This window comes from Choloepus didactylus, chromosome 17 (genome assembly GCF_015220235.1).
Source record: "Choloepus didactylus isolate mChoDid1 chromosome 17, mChoDid1.pri, whole genome shotgun sequence".
NCBI lineage: Eukaryota > Metazoa > Chordata > Mammalia > Pilosa > Megalonychidae > Choloepus > Choloepus didactylus.
The window spans coordinates 6,318,673-6,340,110 of NC_051323.1; the positions used below are offsets into that span (position 1 = coordinate 6,318,673).

The window sequence follows — 21,438 nt, forward strand, 5'->3', positions numbered from 1 at the left end:
CGGGGCTTTCTTCGCTTAACCTTTGCCCTGCCATTGCTGCTGAACTTCAGCTCCTCGCTCTTGGCAGCCTGGGCCCCTGCACCCTGCGGATGTGGATCTGCCCCGGTGTGGTCTCAGAAGGGCACCAACACATACAGGTGATAAGATTATTTTTAAAATATATAAAGAGAACTGCACCTGCTTTAAGCTTAGTGCTGAGTTTATTAGGTTAGTAAAGGGACCTGGGAAATGAGAAGGTAATTAACTCAGTGTGTGGTATTGAAATGTGTGTACCTGTCTAGTTTGCTCCACTAGAATACATATTCCAGGGCAGAGTCCAGGCTTTATCATCTATGGAGAAGGCAATTGATGCTTGTTGTGTGAATGAGCGTGAGCCTGGGACAGGGTAAGGTATTTACTTAAAGGGGCTCAGTTACCAACGATGCAGCCTCTCTCATTTCCCAACAAACTGTATCACTCCAAGAATGGGAGGACAACTGGGAAAAAACTTTTTTAAAGGTTAGGGGTGGATGTCCAATGGATGTTGGCGCCAGGAGCCAGTAAAGGGGCTGCCCCTTGTGCATTCGGTGCCAGGCACACTCTTTTTTCTTTAAATTAGAAAAGTTGTGGGTTTACAGATCAATACTGGCCTCCAGAGTTTGGAAATAGTTGTTTCAGACAGTTCCTGCCTGCTTAATAGTCGTCCTGGTGGGAGGACGGGATCCTGGAGCGCCCTACTCCGTCATCTTCCCACAATCCAGGCCCACTCTTAAGCATACTTCTGGTATGTGACAGGAAGCGTCCCAGCCCTTTCCCTCCCGAAAACAATGTCCAGGCGCACGCCCTTGACCTGTGAGCTTTGGTGACCCCGGTGGGTGTTTACTGACACACTGTCCTTTTCCCGGACATCTGGGTCTCTGACCTGCCTCTCTTCCTGGCTTCACCTGCCCTATACCTGACTGCCGCGCTTGGATTAGAGCGGATATCCCTTAGGCTCCGAGGCCTGGTTGCGAGTACGAGTCCAGCAGCTGGGAACCAGGTCTCGGACACGGTGACCTCTGGACAGTACTCTGTGTACCGGTATGCTTGAAAGTACAAAGTATCTGCTCCGAGTAGCCTCCTCCAAAGTCTGCTGAGCCACGGGAAGCCTAAGCCAATCCAGCCGCTTGGCTTTCTCAAGGAACAGCCGAGGCTTTGTGCGCGCTCCTCGGCGGACACGGGGCGCCACGTTGAAGGCGCTCTCCCAAGTCTCCCGGGCGCCCGGTCCCCGCGGCAAGCTGCGCTCCGCAGCCACGTGCGCCATGACGAGCCAGATGTGCGACCCCCGAGGTCCCCGCCTCCCCGTGCTCCCACCGCAGGAACTCGGGAGACGGGGCCAGCCCTCCGGCACCAGGCGGCACAGCCTCCTGCTCGGGTTCCCCGGGCGCCCGGGGCGCAGGGAGCCGGGCGCCGCCCCCGTTGGCAGCGGGCGGCGGGCGCAGGTCCTCGGGACTTGTAGTCTCCGGCCGGGCGCGGGCGCGGGGTCCGGGGTGGCGTGGACTCCAGGTCCCGGCGGGCGGCGCGGCGCAGCCCCAGGCGGTCAGGGGCGGGGCCGCCCGGCCCTTTAAACCTGCCGGGGCTGCCCGGCCAGCCGCAGCCGGGGGACGGCGCCACGCGGGGCCGAGCAGGGCGGGGCGCGGCGGCGGCGGCTCCGGGGAGGTGCGTACCGGCTCCCCGCGCTGCGCCTGGGGACGCTCCGCCAGCCGAGCGTCCCGCGTGATCCCGTCCCTTCCCGGGGTGCCGGGGGGGTCGGGATCCCGCGCCCCTTCGCAGGATTTCCTTGGCGTGGTCCCCCGAGGGTCCCAACTCCAGCCCTCCTCCCAGCCTCGGGCAGCCGGCGACGAGAGAGGGTAACTCCCTTTCCAGCTGTTTCGGCCCCGCCGGAACCTCTGGGCGCGCAGATCGCATTTGTGTGGACCGCGCAGCACCCCGAGGGATGCCGGGGTGGGGGTGGTGGTGGTAGGTGTCCAGCTTCTGGCGTAGGTTTAGCCCCAAGTTGAGGCGCTCAGAAGCCCGGCGGGAGCTCGAGGCTGGGGACTGACCGCTGTCCCCTACCCCCTTCCCCTCCGGCTCTGGCCGGTCACGGGATACTGGACTTCGACCTGTCTCTCTCCTCCAGGCCAGGGCAGCTGATGGTGGTGGCCGAAGCGCCTTCAGGTAGCTGGGCCTGCCCCCTCTTCCCCCTACCTCTCGTCCTCCCCTCCCCTTCCACCACCACCCTGGCTCCCCTCCCCCATGACAGCCTGGATCCTCCTTCCTATCAGCCTGTCCGCCTTCTCCATCACTGGCATATGGACTGTGTGAGTAAAGAGGGAGCAGGAGAGGTATGGGAAGGTGGGGGGAACGGGAGACAAGATGAGCCCAGCCAGGGCCCAGCAGGAGCTCGATGGCACACATAAAGCGCCTTGTCCTGCTGCAGGCTCCAGGGTGGTACCCAGGCCACTCTGGCTGGCCCAAGCCTGGCCTGGTGCCTGGCACACAGCCCCGTGGGACAAGCTGGCACCACTGCTGGCCCAGCAGGGTGGCCCTGACAGCCTTACTGCTAGCCATGTCCAGGGGGTACTGCTTTGTAGCAGAGGGCCTCTAGTTGGGGGCCACACTGCAGGCTCTGGTGGGGTGCCAAGGCTCAGCACCCCTCAACCCCAGAGTCCCTGGTAAGGACAAGGCTGATGGGGCCAGAAACCAAGGTAGAAGAGTGGGCAGGGGAGGCCAAACTGGGAGGGTCATGGGGCAGTGTGACAGCTCTGTTCCCACAGGTATGCCATGGCCGTGATGAACCACCACGTGTGTCCCGTGGAAAACTGGTATGGCGCGCTGCAGACAGCCTCCCTCTAGAGCTCCCTTCATCTCTGACCCTCTTGGGCCCAGGGGCTGCGAGCCTGGTGGAGGCCCAGGTGTCACTGCTGCTCTCTGACGCTGGCAGCACCTACCCTGCTTCAGGCGTGGCTGAGTGCCCATCTCCCCACTTCCTACCATCCCTTCAGGCGGGCCCAGGGAGTGGGCTCTCCTGCCCCTGCTGAGGGAGGCTGGGAGGCGGGGAGGCTGGGGAGGCTGTCCCCTGAAGCCTGTAGCTACAGGGCAAGGGCCTGGAGGAACCCCTTTCCCCAAGTCTACTCTCTGTCCTGCCTGCCAGGTCCTACAACGAGTCCTGCTCTCCTGACCCGGCTGAGCAAGGGGGTCCCAAGACCTGCTGCACCCTGGACGACGTCCCCCTGATCAGGTAAGGCCTACAGACTAGGCAGGTCGGGGAGCCCCAAGCCTTCCTTAGACTCCCAGCCAAGGATCTCATACTTAATAACAACCCTACCCAGCAAAGACCGCATGCCAGGCATCATGCTGCCCGCCTGCCCATTTGACTGCAGGTAGCCATTCCAGCACCATTCCTTGGGTGAGGAAACCAGGGCTCAGAGTCAGATTATTCATCCAGCTCACACAGCTGTTAAGTGGATTTAAGTCCAAGCCCCCCAACAAATGTCCTCAAGCCCCCTGGTCCCAAGGAGCCTCATGGTCTGCCAAGCAGTCCCGGGAGATGAGAATCTCCCTATGTCTCACACAGGAGCCCTGCTTTGGGGGCCCCAGCCTGGGGGACACCGGCCCTTCTGCTAAAGCAGTGGCCTGCCTGCCTAGAGACAGGGGAGCCATGGGCCAGAAGGGGGCCTCCAGGGCTCCTGACCCTCTCTCTCTGCCCTTGCTCCCTCCTCTCAGCAAGTGTGGCACATACCCTCCAGAGAGCTGCCTCTTCAGCCTCATTGGCAACGTGGGTGCTTTCATGGGTGAGTTGTTCCCTGAGGCCCACCCCACCGGGCCAGTCCAGCACAACCCACCCACGACTCCCATATCGCCTCCTCTGGAAGGCCCAGGTGGTCCTGGCTCAGCACAGCCCTCCCTGCCAAGGGGTCAGGCCAGGGACCTGAAGGGACTGTCTCTGGCCAGAGGGCTTTTTCTGCTCTTCTGCCTCAGGGCCTTGAGGGCTGGAGCCTGAGGAAACCGAGTTTGCTGTCAGCCTGTCCATCCCTTCCAGCCCCTTCCAACAACCGGGGCTCCTGGGGGGGGGGGGGTGGCGAGGGGACGGACTAGCAGGGGGCCTGGGCTGGGCCCCACCCATGCTCTCCTCCCCAGTGGCCCTGACCTGCCTCCTGCGCTATGGGCAACTCGTGGAGCAGAGTCGCCACTCCTGGGTCAACACGACGGCGCTGGTCACAGGCTGCACCAATGCAGCGGGCCTGGTGATGGTCGGCAACTTCCAGGTGTGTCCCTGCCCTTCCCCACTTCCCGGCATGGCCCGCAGGGGCCCGTGGTCGCCGGAAGGCTGGCTTGCTCTGCAGGGGCAGGTGGAGAGGCGGGACAGGGAGGTGGAGTGGGGACTGCTTCACGGAGCAGGGCTCTCCCCCCGGACCCAGGTGGACCACGCAAAGTCCCTGCACTACGTGGGAGCGGGCGTGGCCTTCCCCGCGGGGCTGCTCCTGGTGTGCCTGCACTGCGCCCTCTCCTACCACGGGGCCACCGCCCCCCTGGACCTGGCTGTGGCCCACCTGCGGAGCGTGCTGGCTGCCATCGCCTTTGTCACCCTGGTCCTCAGTATCCTTCCAGGGCAAGAGAGGGGAGAGCCCAGGTGACCCTGCCCAAGTCATCTTCTGTCCCCTCCCACTCTCCGGGGAGAAGTCCCTTGCCCCTGCCTAGTAACCTATCCAGGACCACAGGGAAGGGGGTGTCACCTGGTCCCAGCATCCTGCTGAACCTTTCCTTAGCCCCTGCCAGGTGGCGTCTTCTTTGTCCATGAGCATTCTCACCTGCAGCACGGGGCAGCCCTGTGCGAGTGGGTGTTTGTCATTGACATCCTCATCTTCTATGGCACCTTCAGCTACGAGTTTGGGGCAGTGTCCTCAGACACGCTGGTGGCCGCACTGCAGCCCGCCCCTGGCCGAGCCTGCAAGTCCTCCGGGAGCAGCGGCCCCTCCGCCCACCTCAACTGTGCCCCCGAGAGCATCTCCATGATCTGAGGGGGGTGGGGGTGGGGGGCTGTTCCCAACAAACCCTTGTGCTTCTTTGCCTTTATTTCATACCAAAAACAACGTTGAAAAAGTATTATGTTGGGATCGGGGCTTCCTCCTGCCTGGAGGGGTGGCCCTCCCACGTCCATCTGTGCCAGAGAGGGGCAGGCCCTGCCAGCCGCCCGAGCTGCCATGCAGCCTGCTCCCCTGCCCCCACAGCGGTGTTTCTGGGCCCTCTTAGCCCGGCCAGCCCTTCAGGTGCCTTCTACTCCCCAGTGCCCAGGCCGGACCACTGGGGCTTCCTGCTGCAGGAATTGGGGGCTGGGCCAAGGGGCCCGGAGAGGCGTAGCCGCGCATGTGTTAGTCCGTGGGAAGGCCCTCTCCTGGGTCCCACAAGCTGCACTGGGATTCTTCACTCCACTCCTCACTTCCTTTCGGACGAATAACACAGCAGAACCACGTGGGCATTTTAGTACCTTTTTTTATATCTATTAAAAGAATTCTAATTTGCATGTCTGTAGTCTGTTCTGGAGTGTCACAGAGGGCCTAGCCCAGGATGGCTTTGGCTTTCCCCAGGCAACAGACAGAAGGTTCTGAGGACTCAGGGCCTGTGAAGAGCAGGGAGGCCAGAAGCAAAGGATCCAGGAGCTATCCAAATCCCCCTGAAGGACTGGAAGGCCCTCTGGGCCCCTGAACAATCTGAAGAACTGTCCTGGTCTAATAACCTTCCTCTCAGGATGGCTGGAACGTGGACTCTTTAGTAGAGGGCCTGGGGAGGGGAGAGATGCAGGGAGCGACTTTAAAATGCTAGAACCTGTTTTCTCGGTGATGCACAAGAAAGCCCCTGGGATTCCAAGGTTGACTATAAATTACAGCAGTAGGCTAGTCTTTTCTTTACCTGCTTTAAGTAGCAAATGGGACTGGGGGGGCCAGACCCTGACACGTTTTTCCTTCCAACCATGAACACACAGGCCCAAGCGCTGGCTGGTCCGGTGGCCAGATCCTCGACCTGGGCCTCACTGTTCTGAGTCTAGACAGGCCAACAGGCTCAGCAGGGAGGAAAACACAATCTGGTGCCTCCTGCAGCTTAGGGCCACCTTCCCCAAGAGCGAAAAGGACCTGGCGGAGGAGGACGAGCCTCCGGCCCGTGAGCAAAGCAGCCGCAGGGTAGGTCAAGAAACCTTTAATGAGAATTCAAGGTGCAAGAAGGAAGACAAGCAGGGCCAGTGCTCAGCCGCAGCCAGCTCATGTGTACATGGCCCCATGGAGGTCCTCCAGTCGGTGCTTCTGCTGCTGCTTGCGAGCCTGGGGGGAAAGAGAGCACGGGGGCCATACCTGAAGGCCTGTGGGTGAGGGGATGGGGCAGCAGAAGGCACTGGCACCAGCGGAAGCCCCTATCCCTCTCTAAGTCACTGGGAAAGCGGCCAGACCAAGGACTCTTGAGGGCTCATGCAGGCCAGCTGAGGTAGGGAAGGATAGAGCAGGGACAGGGACAGGGGGAGCCAGCTGCCACCTTCCGTGCCTACCACCAGCCCCTACCTTATCTCGTCTGTGCTCCTCGTAAGTGTCATCATCAGTGGGCAGCTCATGGCGGCACAGGGGACAGGAATTTGTCTGGGAAAAACAGGGCACTGTTCCAGCCCAGGTCTGATCTTCATAAACCACCATCTCTCCTCCCCCCCAATTCCCACCCCTTCTTTGCTTCCCCCAACAGTCCCTAAACACAGAGAGGCTTGAGAACTGGGCCCAGGGCAGGGTGAGGGCCGGAAGAAGGGAAGCAGTACCTTGCTGAGCCAGGGCAGAATGCAGTTGGAATGGAAAAGGTGATGGCAAGGCATCTCAATGACAGTCTCCTCCTCCTCAAATTCCAAAAGACACACGGGGCACTTGAGCTCTTTGGGAGGGAGTGCTGATCAGGAGAGCTGCTGCAGGCCCCACCTCCCAGTCCCCACTCCTGAAGGATACTCTTGCCCCAACCTGGCCCAGGAATCTGCAGCACCGGAGCAGTCTGGCTTGGGGCGAGGGGTGAGTCTGGCACACCTGCCCCAAACCGCAGAAGGAACAGGTGTTCTCACCGGCCTGAGAGCCACTGATGACTATCCTGGGGAGGTTCTCTACCACAGTCTTGGCAGCAGGCGGAGGCAAGTGATGGTCCCAATCTACTAATAACCCCAAGTCTTCAAAGTCCATCCTGTTAAAAAGTGACCTGGAGAGGAGGATGCAAGATTGCAACCAGGGAAAACCATACTTCCTCCTTAGTCTCCACACCTTAAAAGGATAAATGCCCTGCCCAGCTACTAGTGATAACAGCGCGACCCCTTAGTAAGGGCTCGCTTAGCAAAAAGCAAGTGGGAAACGTTTTACGGCTGCTATCTCCGAAATGACGACAGGCTCCGAGAGGGTCCAAGGGCCACGCAGGAATGGCCGGGCCCATCGGGGTTCCAGCGGCATGGCTTCCGCGGTTGGAGTCCCCAACGACACCGCCCGCAGGGCCCGCAGCCCTCCCGGCCCCTCGCCCCCAACTCTCCAGATGCGGCCTGACACTGTCCCTGCCCGGGCGGGGGCCCCGCAACCCGGCCGCGCTCCGGACAGTCCATCCCGCCGACACCCACGCCCGCCAGCCCCGGCCCGCAACCCCGCGGCCTTGGCCCCACCTTGCGAGCTCCAGCAGCATGTTGGTTCGGGCCTCCCGCTCGGGGTCCGACGGCTCACAGTCGTGCTCCTCAAAGTAAGACGCCATGGCCGCCTGCCCGGGCCAGCCAGCCCTAGCACCCCGCAGGACAGCGGCCCCGCGGAGCCGACCAATAAGCTGGCGAGCCGACAGGGTTGGCCAATCAGAGCAGGCGGAGGGCGGGCACAATGGCTATTAAAGTCCGGAAAGGCGGAAGTCCTAATCTGGCCGCCTCTCATTGGCTCGAAGGAGTCAGGTGACCCAGGGCTGAGGCCAATGGCCTGGCCCGGGCCATCCGAGCTCTGGACCGTCGGGGTGGGCGGTGGCGCCGGGGAGAGTCGGGGAGCTCTCGCCTAGTTCCGCAACAAACAAAAACTTTCTGCGCGTTCTCTGGGTGGGGGGACCCCATAGCAGAGGGTGCTGGAGCCATTCCGCCCCCTGCCCGGGACTCTGGGGGCTCCCGGCCCTTGGGATCTCTGTGACCTGGAGCCCAGCACCCGTAAAACTAAATTAGAAATCGCTGGCGCCCCTGGCTGCACAGGAAGCCCCTGGGGGCGCCATAGAAAAAGCACCCTTGTCTGACACCTGCACTCAAAGATTATGATTTAGCTCAACTTTTCTAAGTGCTGCAGGTGATTCTAACGTGAAGCAGGCGTGAGAACCTCTGCACTAAATTATTTGGATGGCAACCATTCATTCGGCATCTTGAAGCTTGACCTTAACCGGCATTTTACATAAACATGACATCAATAAGGATCATCATTCCCTTTTTAGATATGTAAAACCCACCTCACAGACGTGTTACCGGACATATGCAGTGGATTCTTTGCCCAATGAGCTCAAATGACCAATTCCTGAGACAACAAGGTTTCAAAGAGCAAGTTTATTGCTAGGCATGAAGCAGAAGAGCAGATGGCCTATTGTCCCAAAAATCTGTCTCCCCAAACTGCAGTAATTCTGATAGTTTTATAGTATTAAAGATGTGCAGGTTTTAGGATAATAAGCACAGTGGCTCCAGATGATGTAATTAGAGGTGATCTAATTATTAAGCATGCGCAGATTGTTTACATGCTTAGTCACAGAGTGTATGTAAGGAAATGGCCTTAATACAATGATGGGTGTTATTTTTAGTATTATAATGAGGTATAAGTCACTAAATAGGTTAAAGTCTAAGCTGCTGCGCATGTCAGGCTGGCCCATTTTGGTTAGCTCCATCTTTGATTATCAAGGTAACTTTGGACTTCCAATGTAGTTCTGGACTGACCCCAAGACCCTTCATTAATAAACATTAGGGGCTGAGTTCAGTGATCATAAGACTCTAAAGTCAAAAAACTGGATAAAATGAGTACAGTTGAAGGTTAGTCACAAGGTTTTTACAATCACAAAGGCACAAGATAAAGGCTATACAATCATTATCAGAGATCAAGGCAGCTGGATTACTGTTCAGAGATTTCAGGTATTTCCCTCTGTCTACTCTAACATACCAGAAAGTAAAAAGGAAAAAAAAAATGTATATATATGTAAAAAAAGATTCAGTAATCACGATCATCCCCTAAATCCTAACTTCTCAGTTACAGAAGCAGCTTGCCCAAATGCACACGGCCTGTGAGTGATATTGCTGAGCAGCTGTGGGGGGCTGGTGCTTCCCTCCATCTTTCACGGAAAAGAGGGAGATAATGAGCCCAGCGAAAAGCACAACGCTCCCCAAGATGTAAAGCCCCACCCAAGTTGGAGGGAAGGTTACTGTTTCTCTGTCACAAGCCTTCAGTCTACTTAGAAAGGAACAATTTAGGTTTCTCTTGACCCTGAACTCCCCTTCCCACCCAGTTAAGTAGCCCAGGCTTCCTCTTCCTGGGGAACTCCTTTCTTTCTCCTAGCCTGGGCGGGGAGATGCTTGGTGTGGCCGCAAAGGCAGGCCTGCCTGGTCCTGTATGGCCCCTGGAGCTTTGAAAAGCCTGAGTTCTTTCCTGCAGGGCAAACTCCAGGCCATCCTCGTGGTCCTGCAGAAGCCCTCCCTATTTTTACCTACGGCTTCATCTGTAATCTGGTGTAAAGCTTGAGGGAGTAGATGAGTGGAGAAGCTCGGGGGAGAGTCATTCACAAGGAGGAAAGTCTACCTGAAGATGAGGGCCTCATGGTACTATAAAAATGCTTTCCTCCTTGTCATCCCACCTGGAGTCCCACTGGCCTTCTGAGCCTCCCCAAAATGCCCGAAAATGTTAACATCACAGATTCCATTCCCAGGGAAACAGGCTCAGGGCAGGGGGACTGGTTCAAAGGTCTGGTTTGGGGGCTGTTCTCTACTCGCACCCTCACTCTAGAAAGTTCTATCTGGGTAGTGTTGGATCAAGAAGGGAAGAAAGAGGAAGACACTTCCTCCCAGGGGCAAAGTCCTCTGTGTGGTGGGCTTTCCAAGCAGCCCCAGGGGTTTGGGCAGAGTAAGGCTGGACCACCCCAACCCAGGGCCTTGGGACACACGTACGTGCACAGCAGATTTTCATCAAACAGCAGCTTTACTGAGCCCCGGGTGGGGCCGGCCTGGCCTGGCCCGTGCAGCAAGGTGCCCTGCAGGGCCAGCCTCTGGCAGGATGGGAGACACAGAGGGGCCACCTCACCGGGGTGTCTCAGATGGGCATGAAGGCCAGGGTCCTCTGGAGATCAGAATCGGCCCGGTGTGGCCAACTGGCCTGTCCCCCAGGCCCAGCCGGCTCAGTCCCCAGGCCCGGAGGCAGTGCTGATGTCCTGCGGGATGCCACTGCCCTACCCGCTCTTCGGAAGGAAGACGGCCAGCAGCACAATCAGGAGCACAAGGAGGCCACCGCCCGCTGCCAGCCCCAGGCAAATCCAGCAATGGGTGTTCTCACAGCGCTTCTCCTGGGCCAGGCTCTTGGTCGTCTTGCTGAAGGCTGAGCTCTGTGGACGCCCCCACATATACAGTGGGAGTTAGGGGTACCCCAGAGCCTCGGGCCAGCTCTGCCCACCCTCACCCCATCCCACCCCATTCCTCCCTGCAAGACTCAGTCTCCTCCTGCTTCCTCCCCATCTGTCTTCTTCCCCACAGCCTGCCCTGGGACCCTCCCCACCAGACTCCAGGTCTCGGACACTGGTTTCGGCCCTGGACGTGCCGTGCTAACTGGGGGAACCCCCAGTTCACAATGCCAGTCCTCGACCTTTAGGAAAGACTTTGGACCCTGGACTTCTCGCTTTGCAAGACCTACTCATAACATCACTGGGATAGGAGGTGCCTCGGGAAAGCAGAGGCCACACCCTGACCCTCAGTCCAGCCAGGACAGCCTGGGAGCACCCTCGGAGAGCTCCTCCAAGCCTCCCCACCCCTCCCTGCTCCCCAGGCTCACACCATGTCCAGGAGTTGGTGGGAACGCTGCTCCAGGTCCGCCAGCTTCCCATCGCGCTCCAGGACCTTGTCGAAGTTGTTGAGCATGATTTCTGTCACCTCGTCAGCCTGCCGCTGGCACCGCTCCAACTCCTTCCCTGCCTGGGCACCAAGCCCACCATCAGGGCTTTGCGAGGCCACCGCTGGCCCCCACTGTGGGCGTGTGCAGTGTGAGGTGGGGGAGGGAGGGCAGTGGCATCACTCGTGCATGTGTTTGACATGTGTGCAGTGAGGGGCCTCCTGGGTGAGCATGGCTTGGTCCGGTCTCACAGGCCTTTGCCTATGCTCTTCACGGCAAGAAGGGGCATGTCCTGGGTCAGCATCTCGACCTCCTCTAAGTCGCCCCAGGGCGGGACCTTCCCAGGACCCATCTTGCACAAATCAGACACCTCGCCTGCTCCAGGATGTCCTCTGCCCAATCCACACCTCCCCTGTGACTTCCCACTGGCCTAAAGAGGCAGCGAAGAGCAGGGAATCAAACTTCTGGGCCGGAAGCCAGACAGAGAAAGTTAGAAAGGTAATTTTGGGCCAGTGCACATCACAGTTCTGACTCCTGGCCTGACACTGCTCCCCACTTCAGTGTCTGCCTGGGAATCCCAGCCTTCCTGGCCTCGGGCCTCCAGTCTTCTCACCAGCCTAGCTTTCCCCGGGAGTCAGGCTCACAGAGGCTAGAGGACAGGGGAGAAGAAGGAAGGATGGGTCACAGACGAGAAGAGAACTGGGCTTTGGGTGCATGATGAAGAGACCAGGGCAGAAGGCACCAGGGAGAGCTGGGGGTCAGGGACATTTCAGGGAGGTGAACACCAGTGGATTAACAAACCTCAGCCACTCCCTCTTCTCAGCCTGCTGGGCCCCTACAGCCTATCCCTGTTCCTGCTTCCTCCTCACCCCCAAGTTCCCTTTCCTGCCAGCCCACATCGCCCACTGTCTGTAGCTGACATTTTGGCTCTTGAGTGAACTCCACTGAAAACCAGAGGACTTAAGTATCAAAAGGGATCTGGTGGTCACAGAGGACCACCTCCCACCCGAGCAGGAATCCTCCTTCAGGATCCTTGCACACAGCCTCCAAACATTCCCAGTGTATGAGTCCTCTCTCCCCAGCTGGATCACAAAGTCCCACAGGGAAGGCCGGCACGAGTGCCCTAATTCCATCCTTTACCATCCAGAGTCCCAGGGGGCCAGCAAAGAGCCACAGATCTCAGCAAGTGGGTCAACTGCATTGTAGCTTATCCAAAGACAACTCTTATTCTCAAGAGATGTTATCCCAGTGTGTTTATCTAGCCCAGCAGGAATTTGGAGGGGCAGGCATCTGAAACCCAAATATGTCAATATTTACCCATGAGCTAGAAAAGCAACCTGCCTAGAGAAGGGGCAGGAAAACCATCACAGGGGAGTATGCTAGAAGGCTGGGGGAAGCCATATCTGGGGAACAAGAAAGAACAATGAAGAGAGCAAGGCAGCTGCACTGTTTTCTCCCTTTCCCTGCTTCAACCATCATCGCCACTATTACTTCTGCTGTATTACTCAACCGGGCTCTGTTAGCCAGTCATTTGAACTTCCCCATGTTCAAACAGGCCAAAGCGAAAACTTGGGAATGAGCAAAGACTCAAAACAGCATCACCATGAGAGACTGCTGGACTAGGCTGCTGGACATTGTTTTTTATACTCTTAATGGTAGAGCTGTTATTCTCCAACAAGGGGTGATATTGGGTCACGTTCTCAGGGACACCTGGCTGTGTTCCCGCACCGTGGAGCCACGACGGGGCCCAAGTCTAAGAGAACACTGAGGTACAATGAGGCCTCGGACTCAAGTCTCGGGCCCTCCTTGGCCCACTCAACTAGCGGGAAAAGGTCACTGACCATGTGCACAGGTCTTTTTTGGCACTGTAAGAAATACAGAACCAGGGGGCATGGAAGGATGTAAGTTCCCAGACGGCGAGGGCTGCGTCTGTCTTATACCACATAATTCAGCACACTGCTGGCACAGAGCAGAAGCCTGACGAGCATTTTCTGAATGAATGGTGCCCATTCTTAAGGAGATTACTCCGTGGCTGGGGAAAAGGGACGTGTGTGATGCAATTAGAGAAGAATAAAGAGTTATGTCTCCAGAGAGGATAATTGCTGAGAACTAAGGTCGATGGGGTGGGCGGACCCTTTGAAGGGAGGGGGTGGGACAGGGGTATTCCCAGCAATGAGAGACAAGGGCACACTCAGGATGACAGTGACCGGTCAGGCAGAGGCCAGGCCCAGAGAAAGCAGGAAAAGTCCAGAAGGAGTCTCACTCAGAGGGAGTGATAAAACAAGAGCTAGTGCAGCTCTTTGCAGCAAGGGCGACACTGGAGAAGTGCTTCTGGAAAACTTACCTATTGGTGGTAGACCGGCGTGAAGGGACATGAGAAAACTCAGGGCAAGCAAGGCCGGCCAGAAGGGGTGGGAAAGTGCCATCGCCAAGGGTGTCAAGGGATGCTGGCTGGGGGGAGTGGGGAGCACAGCGAGGAAGGGTGAGTGTGAAAGGCATTTCCGAGACCTGCCAGGGACCTGCAGGGCTTGAGGTTTTGAGCCAGGGCCTTTGGCAGACAGATAGCGGGGTTACGCAGGAAATGTTCCTAACAGACAGCTGCTCTCTATATAGAATATCCTTCCTGAGACACTCAAGTCTCCTCTTACGTTTCTCCAGGCTAAATAAATACCCCTGGTTCTTCTTGTAAAAACACAGCTCTCAAAAAGCCTCCTTGTCCTAACTCTTCTCTCCCCTCCTTTTATTTAGTGTCCCAGAAACCCTTCTTCAGCTTGCATCGAATGGGAAGTGGCCAGGCCTGTCATTCCCTCCCTCAGTCAACACTCAGCTGAGCTCGGAGACAAAGAACGGGGCTCAGGAGTCAGGCCACCGTGGTTCGAATCCTGCCTCTGCCAGTCCCCAGCTGTAGTGACCCAAGATTGAGGATATGACCTTCCTGACCTTCCACTTCCTCATCTGTAAATTGCTGATAATGATAATACTCGGATCATAATGTTATTCCAAGAATTGTGTGACATAGTAAATAAAAGCCTTAGCAGAATGCCTGGCATGGGCTAAATATGCAATAAATAGTAGCTGTTATTATTGTCATAGCTTGAGCTTTCCCTCGCTTTTTAGCAGCCAGATTCTACGTATTGCATGATACGCTGACTCGTGGTCAGTCGAAATATACAAACCGAGCAAGGCCTGGCCTCTTGCAAACTTACTTGCTCTTTGTACTAACTGTTTCTAATCTAAATGCAGAGCTTTTACCTGGCCTTGATAACCTGCATCACATTTAGCAACATCAGGCATCATAGGCCATTGAGAAGATTCTGCTTCATAATTATGGCCACGATTCAGTGGGCACCTACTGTGCACTAAGCTGCTTGGTGCTCATTTGCTTTATCTGACGTAAGCCTCACCACACCCGTTGAGGACAGTGTCATTGTCCCAGTCTTACAGGAAACTGAGGCCCAGAGAGGAGAAGGTCACAGAGCAGGTGAAGATCGGGGATCCGAACCAACATAGACTCCAGGATCACATTCTCAACCCCTGTGTTAAACTGGGTGCAGGTAAAGGAAGGTAAAATGCTTTAGCTGCCTGGCTAAAGATTCACCAGACCTTCTGATGCTACCAACTCAATATGGGTGCACGGAGGAAGGCCTGTGGCTCAAAACACAAAGTCCTTAGACTGGGCCTGGGAGAAGACCATATAGCTTCAAAGTGAAAGAATGCCAGAAATTACCTGCCCTATTCCCATCTTCCCCACCACTGTTTTGTTCCTACTCTATCCCCTACACCTGCCACCATGCCTGGCACAGAAGAAATGCCCAGGAAATACTTGTTGATTGAATGAGGCATAGGGAAGAAGATAAAAGAGGGAAAGGAAGAAGGATCTGACAGGGAAGGGGGTGGTGAGACTCAGGAGAGGAAAGAGCTGGGGCAAGAGGCAATGAAGTGATAGGGGATAGGCACGGGGAGAGGCTCTGATCCGCTGTTTGCCTCAAATGAACCTTTGAAAATTCTGGGGTTTTCCAGTACTGCCCAATAAATGATCCCGGCCTCAGCCTGTATTTCCTCTTTCTCTATCCCAAGAGCTTAGGGCTGGCCAGGGGCCCACCCCCAGCTGCAACTGCCCCTTTGCCGTGCACGTTCGGAAGCAGATTCTGGGCTCTGGACTCCGTCCCATTCTCAGAGCTTCCCTGGTTTCCTGGCGTGGCCTTCCTAGCTCTGTACTACCTTCCTGCCCCATGTCCTCTTCCTGAATCCAGGTCCCTGGAGATACAGCCCTCCAGGCATCGGGACCCCCAGCCAGGCCACGTCCATCTCATCACTGCCAGCTTCTCCAAGGCACATGCCTCTAGCTCTGGAAGTGGGGGAGGGGTGAGGCAAGGCGGAGGGGACGGGCACCAGCTGTCCCTGACACCTTTGCCTTGGAGATGGCAAGTGGGGGCAGAAGCTGAAGTCTGCAGTAGGAGCGGGGGAATGATGCAACTCAGGAATGTGTCCCTCGGTAGGAGGGTTGGCCCGGTACCACAGGCGGATAACTTCAGTGGAACTTTTACAGTAATTATCTTCCTTTTGCTTTCCCCCAGGAAAGGAGTTTGCCCTCGGGTACCCTGCCACCAGCTGACGCAGCCTTCACCGCCCCATCTACTCAAATTTCCAACTTGGGCCAGGTTTGGCTCCTCACAGCTCCAGGACCGGCCAAAGAGGTCATCACGTTACCTTCCACCTCTTGGGGGCTGGTTCTGAGACTGGGCGGATCTCTGCCCTTATATCTCATTTAACCTTGCAAGAAACCAGCAAAGTGGGTATTGGTGACCCCACTTCACAGCTGCGGAAAAGGCGGCTCAGGGAGGTTAAGTGCCGTGCCCGGAGCACAGAGCTGGGAAGTGGCCGCGGGTAGGATCCCAGCCCCGGTCCAACTCCAAAGCCGGTGCTCCCAGCCACTTGGCTCCACCCGCGGGAGGCAGCGTGGACGGGGCGCAAGCCTCAGTTTCCCTCCCAGGCTGCGCGCCTGGAGGGGAGGGTCTGGCCCCTGTCCTGCGGTCCCCGCCACCAGTCACCCGGCTGGGTCAGCCGGAGGCCAGTACCAGTGCCGGTGCCGGAGTCCGCCCCGGCTCCTGGACTTCGGACCCCGAGATCCCACCCGCCCCGTCCCGCCGCGCGCCCGGGCCCTCGGCCCCTCACCATCGCCGCGGCCGCCTCCTCCCGGCGCGCTCCAGTTCCTCTGCCGGCCGAGCGGCAGCAGCGCCCGCAGCCGGAGGAAGCGGAGGGGCGGGGCGGGGGCGGGGGCGGGGGCGGGGGGCGCGCCCTCTCGCCGCGGAGCAGCGACGACGACCCAGCCCAGTCGAAAGGCGCCTCCCTCCCGGGCCCGGCGCCCAGCTTCGCGGGTTTGGAGCTACGCCCCAGCAACTGGTGGGGGGTGATATGAGCACGGTGGGGGTGGAGGGGGCTCTGGAGGCGGCCCAGGGAGCCGTCTCTAGGCTGGATCCCGGGTCGGGGTGATCGGGCTGAGCTGGGGGATGGGAGGGCGTCATTCATTCATTCCACGCGTGCCTGCATTTGCGCTGCTGTTAGGCACCGTTCTAGGCACAGGAGATGGCCATGAACAAGCCAGGTGGGTCTCTGCGATCTAGGCCAGTGCAGCCCATCATTAACCAAACACTGACTGCCCCTCACCCCCGATGGGGGAAGATGCTAACTTTAGCTGTTCTGTGTTTCCCCCCCTCACCACAGGGGTCAAGTGCAGCCCTGCCCTGGAATGACTGCTGCTGGGTGGGAAGACGGGCAAGGCTGGGAGTCTGCTGCCCCTCCAGAGCCTTCCTGAGCTGAATGTACCCATCCTCTCAACTCACTGCTGCAGAGAATTCGGCAGCCACCTGTTTCCCACCCAGCCCAGGCCACCAACACCATCTCAAATGAGGCCCCATCTGGAGGAAGTGGGTTGAGAGCTTCAATCCCTTGGGCTGAGCCCCTGTGAGCACCCAAGCCCCACATCAAGAGGGTTTTACACTCCACCCCACCCCTCCCTGAACACCTGGGTCCCAAGGAAGAGGTTTCACCTCGGTTCCTTGGACCTGGAACCCACGAGTGGACTCAGAAGACAGAGAGAGTCGTGGGAAAGACTGCCCCAAAGATCTCTTTTGTGCTTTCCTCCTCCCTCTCTGGATTAAAAGAGCATGATATCAGAACCTGAGTTGCCAGTACTGATTCCAAATCCTGCGTCCTGACCCTGCCTCTTCCCCACTCCCTCCCTAAAACGGGTTGTTTTCCATTCTGGAAAGCCTAGGGAGGTGAATATGGACAGAAATGACAAGACTCCTCCCCCCAAACCAGGGCAGCTGGGCACCAGAAAAAAGTGAACACTTAGGTGTCTGGCAGGCCACCCAAAAATACTGTGAAGGTTTTGAATTTTCCAAATGCCAAGACCCCCACTCCACCCCCCAGGAAACTCTTGCTTTTGAGCTCTCTGACAATGAATACGTTAGGAACAAGGAGGGCTAACAAAAGACAGGCTAGCTCCATTTTTCTTCCCCCAACATGAGATCTCCATCCTGCCAACCACCTGGGCCAACAGCAGGAGAACCTCAGCCCAAGAGTGTTCTCGAGGGAAAAAGAAGTCAAAGAGCCCAGAGTGAAATGAAAAGAGAGCACGGCTGACACAGGTGGGGACACTGGCAGATCTTTATTGCCCACCAGCCACCAACAGTTTCCCAGGCCCATGCTGGACCCTCTGGGTCTCTCCAGCCCACGCTGAGGACTCGTAAAATGCAGCCACAGTCCAGCGCTCTCCTCCAGGGGGGCTCGAGGTGCTCCCTGGGGGCAGGCAGTGTGGCAGAGGATCAAGGAGCAGGAGGACCGAGCAGCCTCACTGTAGAGGAGGATGGGAGAGAGGGACCCACTTGTCACCTGCTCCAGAGGGCTGCCCCGAAGAGGGGGGCAGGGTGCCAGGGGCTCCCTAAGTAGGGATGGCATGAGTGGCGAAGAGCACGATGAAGAGGATGATGATAGCAACAATGACGCAGATGAGGACAATCATCTTCACGTTCTTCCACCAGAACTTCCGTGCCACCTTCTGCGACGTGGTCTTGAAGTGCTCCGACTGTTGGGGACAGGAGTGAGTGAGTGGCCCAGGGCCCCTTCCCACCGGGGGTGCAGGCCCATCCCTGCCATTCTCAGGACCTGGAACAAGAGTCTGAATGGGGGCTGGGGGCCGGACATCCAAATATTTATGTTATAAGTTGAGGCGACAAACTATTAAATTGAACATATTCTATCCTCCTACCTTGACAGATATCACTTCCTGACAATCTGGTCGGCCAGGTTCAAATTTAGAATTTGACTAAATTCAGACTTCTGGGAGGTCCCCACCTGTGTGGGGTCAGGCCCCTGGTCTGTCCCCTTCTCTCCTTACCCCGGGCCTGTCATACACATGCCCACCCCCACCCCACCCCTTGGAGGGGACAGACCCTGGCAGGAAGGGGTGCAGCTCCAGGTGGGCACATCTCCCTGGATCCAGGTCTCCTTGCCCCATGGGGACTGTGGAAGCTGGGGGGGGGACCCAGCACCCTATGGGGGGGGCGGGGCTGGGAGTGAGGGAAACGCCTCCTTTTCCCCCAACACCACTTGCAAAAACTAGTTTCCTGGGACATCCTCCCCCAGTTGGGCTGTAGAAAGAGAAACCAAGTCCCAGGGAGACCAGGGCTGTCAAAATCACACACAGGACTGGGGAAGCTAGAAGCAGCCTGTCCCCCAGGACCCAGGGCCTGGGCTGAACTTTGGAGTCACTCCCTCCCTGAGCCGCTGGCCGGAGAGAGAGAAAAGAATGAGGCCCAGCAAGGCTTGTGGGAGATATTATTCCAGCCTCCAGCTGGCAGACGATCCCACAATCAAAGAATGTCCCTGCTCTTCCCGACTCCTCTGTAAAGCCGACTCAGCAAGACCCTGGCAGTTCTCGACCTCCTGGAAGAGGTCAAAGGCCCTCGGAGGATTTCTCAGAGTCGGTATTTTTGTCCTGGAGAGGACTGTCCGAATGACATCGCCAAGGGCAGTCTTCAGAAAGAAACCCAATTTCACTAGAGAGAAGCCTAAGAGTGCCCAGATGACGGAAGGAAGCATCCGTCTCTCTCTGAAAATGACCCCGTGGGTCAGCACCCCCAAACCTCAGTCACCGGACTGGGCCGCAGGAGAACAGAATCAGAAGTGGAAACTCAGCTTCCGCCAAATCCCAAAACATGCCAAAAGGGGATAGAAATGAGACTTCCATTGCTCCAGTTATTTTTGCCCCACAAATAAACACTTGCCTTCTCTTGCAACACACAACCCCCCTCCCTCTATCCTTCCAGGCCCCCCCTCCCCTACTTCCCCCCCTCCATCTCACCGTGGCTTCCAGATCCTCCGTCTTGTTGCGGAGATGGTCCAAGTTTTCTCCTCGGGCCAGGATCCGCTCCACATTCTGGGTCATAATATTCTTGACCCCTTCCACCTCGCTCTGCAGGTTCCGTACCTGGTCATTTCTTCCACTGGCCTCCTCCTGGCAGCAACACAGGGGTTAAAACTAGGCTAAGTGGAGCAGGAAGAGAAAGGCCCAGCCTCGGAGGCCAACTTTGGCTTTTCTTTCGTAATGCTTGAATTGTTTATAAAGAGAATGTTTGCGGGTAGTATTCGTGTTGATCAAAACTAAATGCATTAAGCCCCAGAAGGTGAGATCTGTCTAGATCTGTCTAGGTGTTAGACAATCTAGATTCAAAATGGATTTTCAGGTTCTCAGGGCGCCTGTCCCCTTCCAGGGCAGAAGCCCACCTTTATTCTCCAGTTCCCAGCACCAGCCGCTCCCCTCTCCCTGATCCCACAGGGTCCCCTGAAAAGTGCCTGTTCCGCCCAGCCCGAACCGCCCCTCTCTCCTGGCCTCCCGGGCGGTCTCATCCTGGTCCCCCCTGATGTGGCCCAGAGCAGCGGGCCACCCAGCTCAGGGTCCCACCCAAGGCGCCACAAGCCGTTGAGCCGCAAACTTCTGCTTTCCCCACCGCTTGGCACCACGTGCAGGCCCCGAGCCACGGCCCGCTTTGCAGATACTACATTAAAACCCCAGACTGGCTGCTGGGGGAAATGGAGGGCGAGTCCTTCCCAGCCGCTGCCTCATCCTGGGGCTTCATGATAAGGTTTTTGAACAGGGAGAGAACAACATAATTCAGCTCCTCCCTCCCTGACCCACTGGGCCTCCAGAAGCAGGCCAGGGGCGTGTGTGTGAGTCAAAACGAGACGAACGCAGACAACCAACTTCTGGTTCTTTTACAAACACTTTAACTCTCTTCCTGGGGTTTACGGGGAGGGGGGCCGAGTTTTCTGTATAGGGGGGTAAAGTAGAAGGCAGAAGGGTGGTGGGGGAGCGCGGCCAACGGGCTGGAATCTGAGCTGCAAACAGCAGAGGCGGCTGCCCGGCAGGGTCACAACCCCCAGCCCGGCCAGACGGGAGACAGGGCAGCCCTGGGCCTGGAGTTCTGACACCCCACCCTCATCACCACCACCCCCATAGCCCTTCTCCTGGCCAGCACAGAGGTCAGGCGCGGAGGAAGCAGAGCCATTTGCAGCCAAGTGGTTAAAGCAGAGAAGAGTCCCCAGGCAGCTCCTGGCCCAGCCCTGGACTCTGCCACCAACTCTCCTGCCCCCGGGCGCGGACGACCCCCAGCCCCACGTCCCCTCCTCCTTCTCGGGGCGCTCACCATGTCTGCAAGCGGCCAGGGCCGGTAGACAGCCGAGCTCGCCTGGTCTGCTTCCTCCCGGGCCGGCCCTCAGCTCACTTCCTGCTTACTCCAACTTCCAGCCCGCCCCTGCCCAGCCTGCATCCCGAGCTCCAGCCACACCTCACGCAGGTTCCCGCAGGTTCCCGCAGGTGGGCGGGTTCCTGCAGGTAGGCGGGCGCCCTCCACCGGCCTCCCAGCCAGGGGCTTCGACTTAAAGCCACAGGGCTCTGCGGCGCCCAAGGTTCCTTCCCACCCATCAGGAGTGAGAAAAGAATGAAGCAGCAGCAGCCCCCTGAGTTTCCTGGGGTTGGCCCTCCTGCTCCAGAAAGGGCAGCCGTCCCTTTTATATGTTCTGAATATCTGATCCCAAATCCTAGAGACCAACATCCCCCGGGAGTGCTCTGCCAGGTCCAGTACACACGGAAACAGAAGGGAGGTGTGGGAATTCTTTGCTGGACAAGCCTTGGGGGGCAGGGGGGCAGGGGAGGGCAGCACTACCCCCCCCACATGACCCCCCAACCCCCCCCCCCCAAGATCTGGACTGTTTTATCCTGAGCTCTGGCATCAGAAAGCACAGAGTTCAAGTCCCAGCTGCGTCACCTGCTAGCTGGGTG

General features: G+C 57.8%; 4 protein-coding genes and 1 long non-coding RNA gene across 12 annotated transcripts; 2 read left to right on the forward strand and 3 right to left on the reverse strand.

Moving 5' to 3' along the window:
• Positions 1 to 33: 33 nt before the first annotated feature.
• TMEM150A (transmembrane protein 150A) lies at positions 34 to 5,519 on the forward strand. 6 transcript variants are annotated; one of them, XM_037806705.1, is made up of 9 exons: positions 1,656 to 1,868; positions 2,138 to 2,175; positions 2,283 to 2,318; positions 2,775 to 2,822; positions 3,152 to 3,238; positions 3,724 to 3,791; positions 4,138 to 4,265; positions 4,419 to 4,596; positions 4,777 to 5,519. In XM_037806705.1, the coding sequence occupies exons 4-9, from the start codon at positions 2,782 to 2,784 to the stop codon at positions 5,016 to 5,018; spliced, it is 744 nt and encodes a 247-aa protein (XP_037662633.1). In that variant the 5' UTR covers positions 1,656 to 1,868; positions 2,138 to 2,175; positions 2,283 to 2,318; positions 2,775 to 2,781; the 3' UTR covers positions 5,019 to 5,519. The 6 variants fall into 6 exon arrangements, with proteins under 6 accessions (XP_037662632.1, XP_037662631.1, XP_037662633.1 ...); XM_037806704.1 differs by lacking the exon at positions 1,656 to 1,868 and adding an exon at positions 34 to 137 and having other exon boundaries at positions 2,138 to 2,318; XM_037806703.1 differs by having other exon boundaries at positions 1,565 to 1,677; positions 2,138 to 2,318.
• RNF181 (ring finger protein 181) lies at positions 5,475 to 7,818 on the reverse strand. Of its 3 annotated transcripts, none has more exons than XM_037806709.1 (6): positions 7,664 to 7,818; positions 7,085 to 7,215; positions 6,794 to 6,903; positions 6,549 to 6,623; positions 6,191 to 6,314; positions 5,475 to 5,778 (listed from the first exon to the last, which is right to left on the reverse strand). In XM_037806709.1, the coding sequence occupies exons 1-5, from the start codon at positions 7,747 to 7,749 to the stop codon at positions 6,255 to 6,257; spliced, it is 462 nt and encodes a 153-aa protein (XP_037662637.1). In that variant the 5' UTR covers positions 7,750 to 7,818; the 3' UTR covers positions 5,475 to 5,778; positions 6,191 to 6,254. The 3 variants fall into 3 exon arrangements, with proteins under 3 accessions (XP_037662637.1, XP_037662636.1, XP_037662639.1); XM_037806708.1 differs by having other exon boundaries at positions 5,908 to 6,314; XM_037806711.1 differs by lacking the exon at positions 6,191 to 6,314.
• Positions 7,819 to 10,174: 2,356 nt separating this feature from the next.
• On the reverse strand, positions 10,175 to 16,423 carry VAMP5 (vesicle associated membrane protein 5). The gene is made up of 3 exons (XM_037807491.1): positions 16,269 to 16,423; positions 11,039 to 11,176; positions 10,175 to 10,593 (listed from the first exon to the last, which is right to left on the reverse strand). The coding sequence occupies exons 1-3, from the start codon at positions 16,269 to 16,271 to the stop codon at positions 10,441 to 10,443; spliced, it is 294 nt and encodes a 97-aa protein (XP_037663419.1). The 5' UTR covers positions 16,272 to 16,423; the 3' UTR covers positions 10,175 to 10,440.
• Positions 16,424 to 16,571: 148 nt separating this feature from the next.
• Positions 16,572 to 17,272, forward strand: LOC119512664. Its single transcript, XR_005212423.1, has 2 exons — positions 16,572 to 16,698; positions 16,818 to 17,272. It is a non-coding gene; the product is annotated as an uncharacterized LOC119512664 (long non-coding RNA).
• Positions 17,273 to 17,738: 466 nt separating this feature from the next.
• On the reverse strand, positions 17,739 to 20,958 carry VAMP8 (vesicle associated membrane protein 8). The gene is made up of 3 exons (XM_037807043.1): positions 20,804 to 20,958; positions 19,462 to 19,614; positions 17,739 to 18,183 (listed from the first exon to the last, which is right to left on the reverse strand). The coding sequence occupies exons 1-3, from the start codon at positions 20,804 to 20,806 to the stop codon at positions 18,040 to 18,042; spliced, it is 300 nt and encodes a 99-aa protein (XP_037662971.1). The 5' UTR covers positions 20,807 to 20,958; the 3' UTR covers positions 17,739 to 18,039.
• Between the last annotated feature and the right edge of the window lie 480 nt (positions 20,959 to 21,438).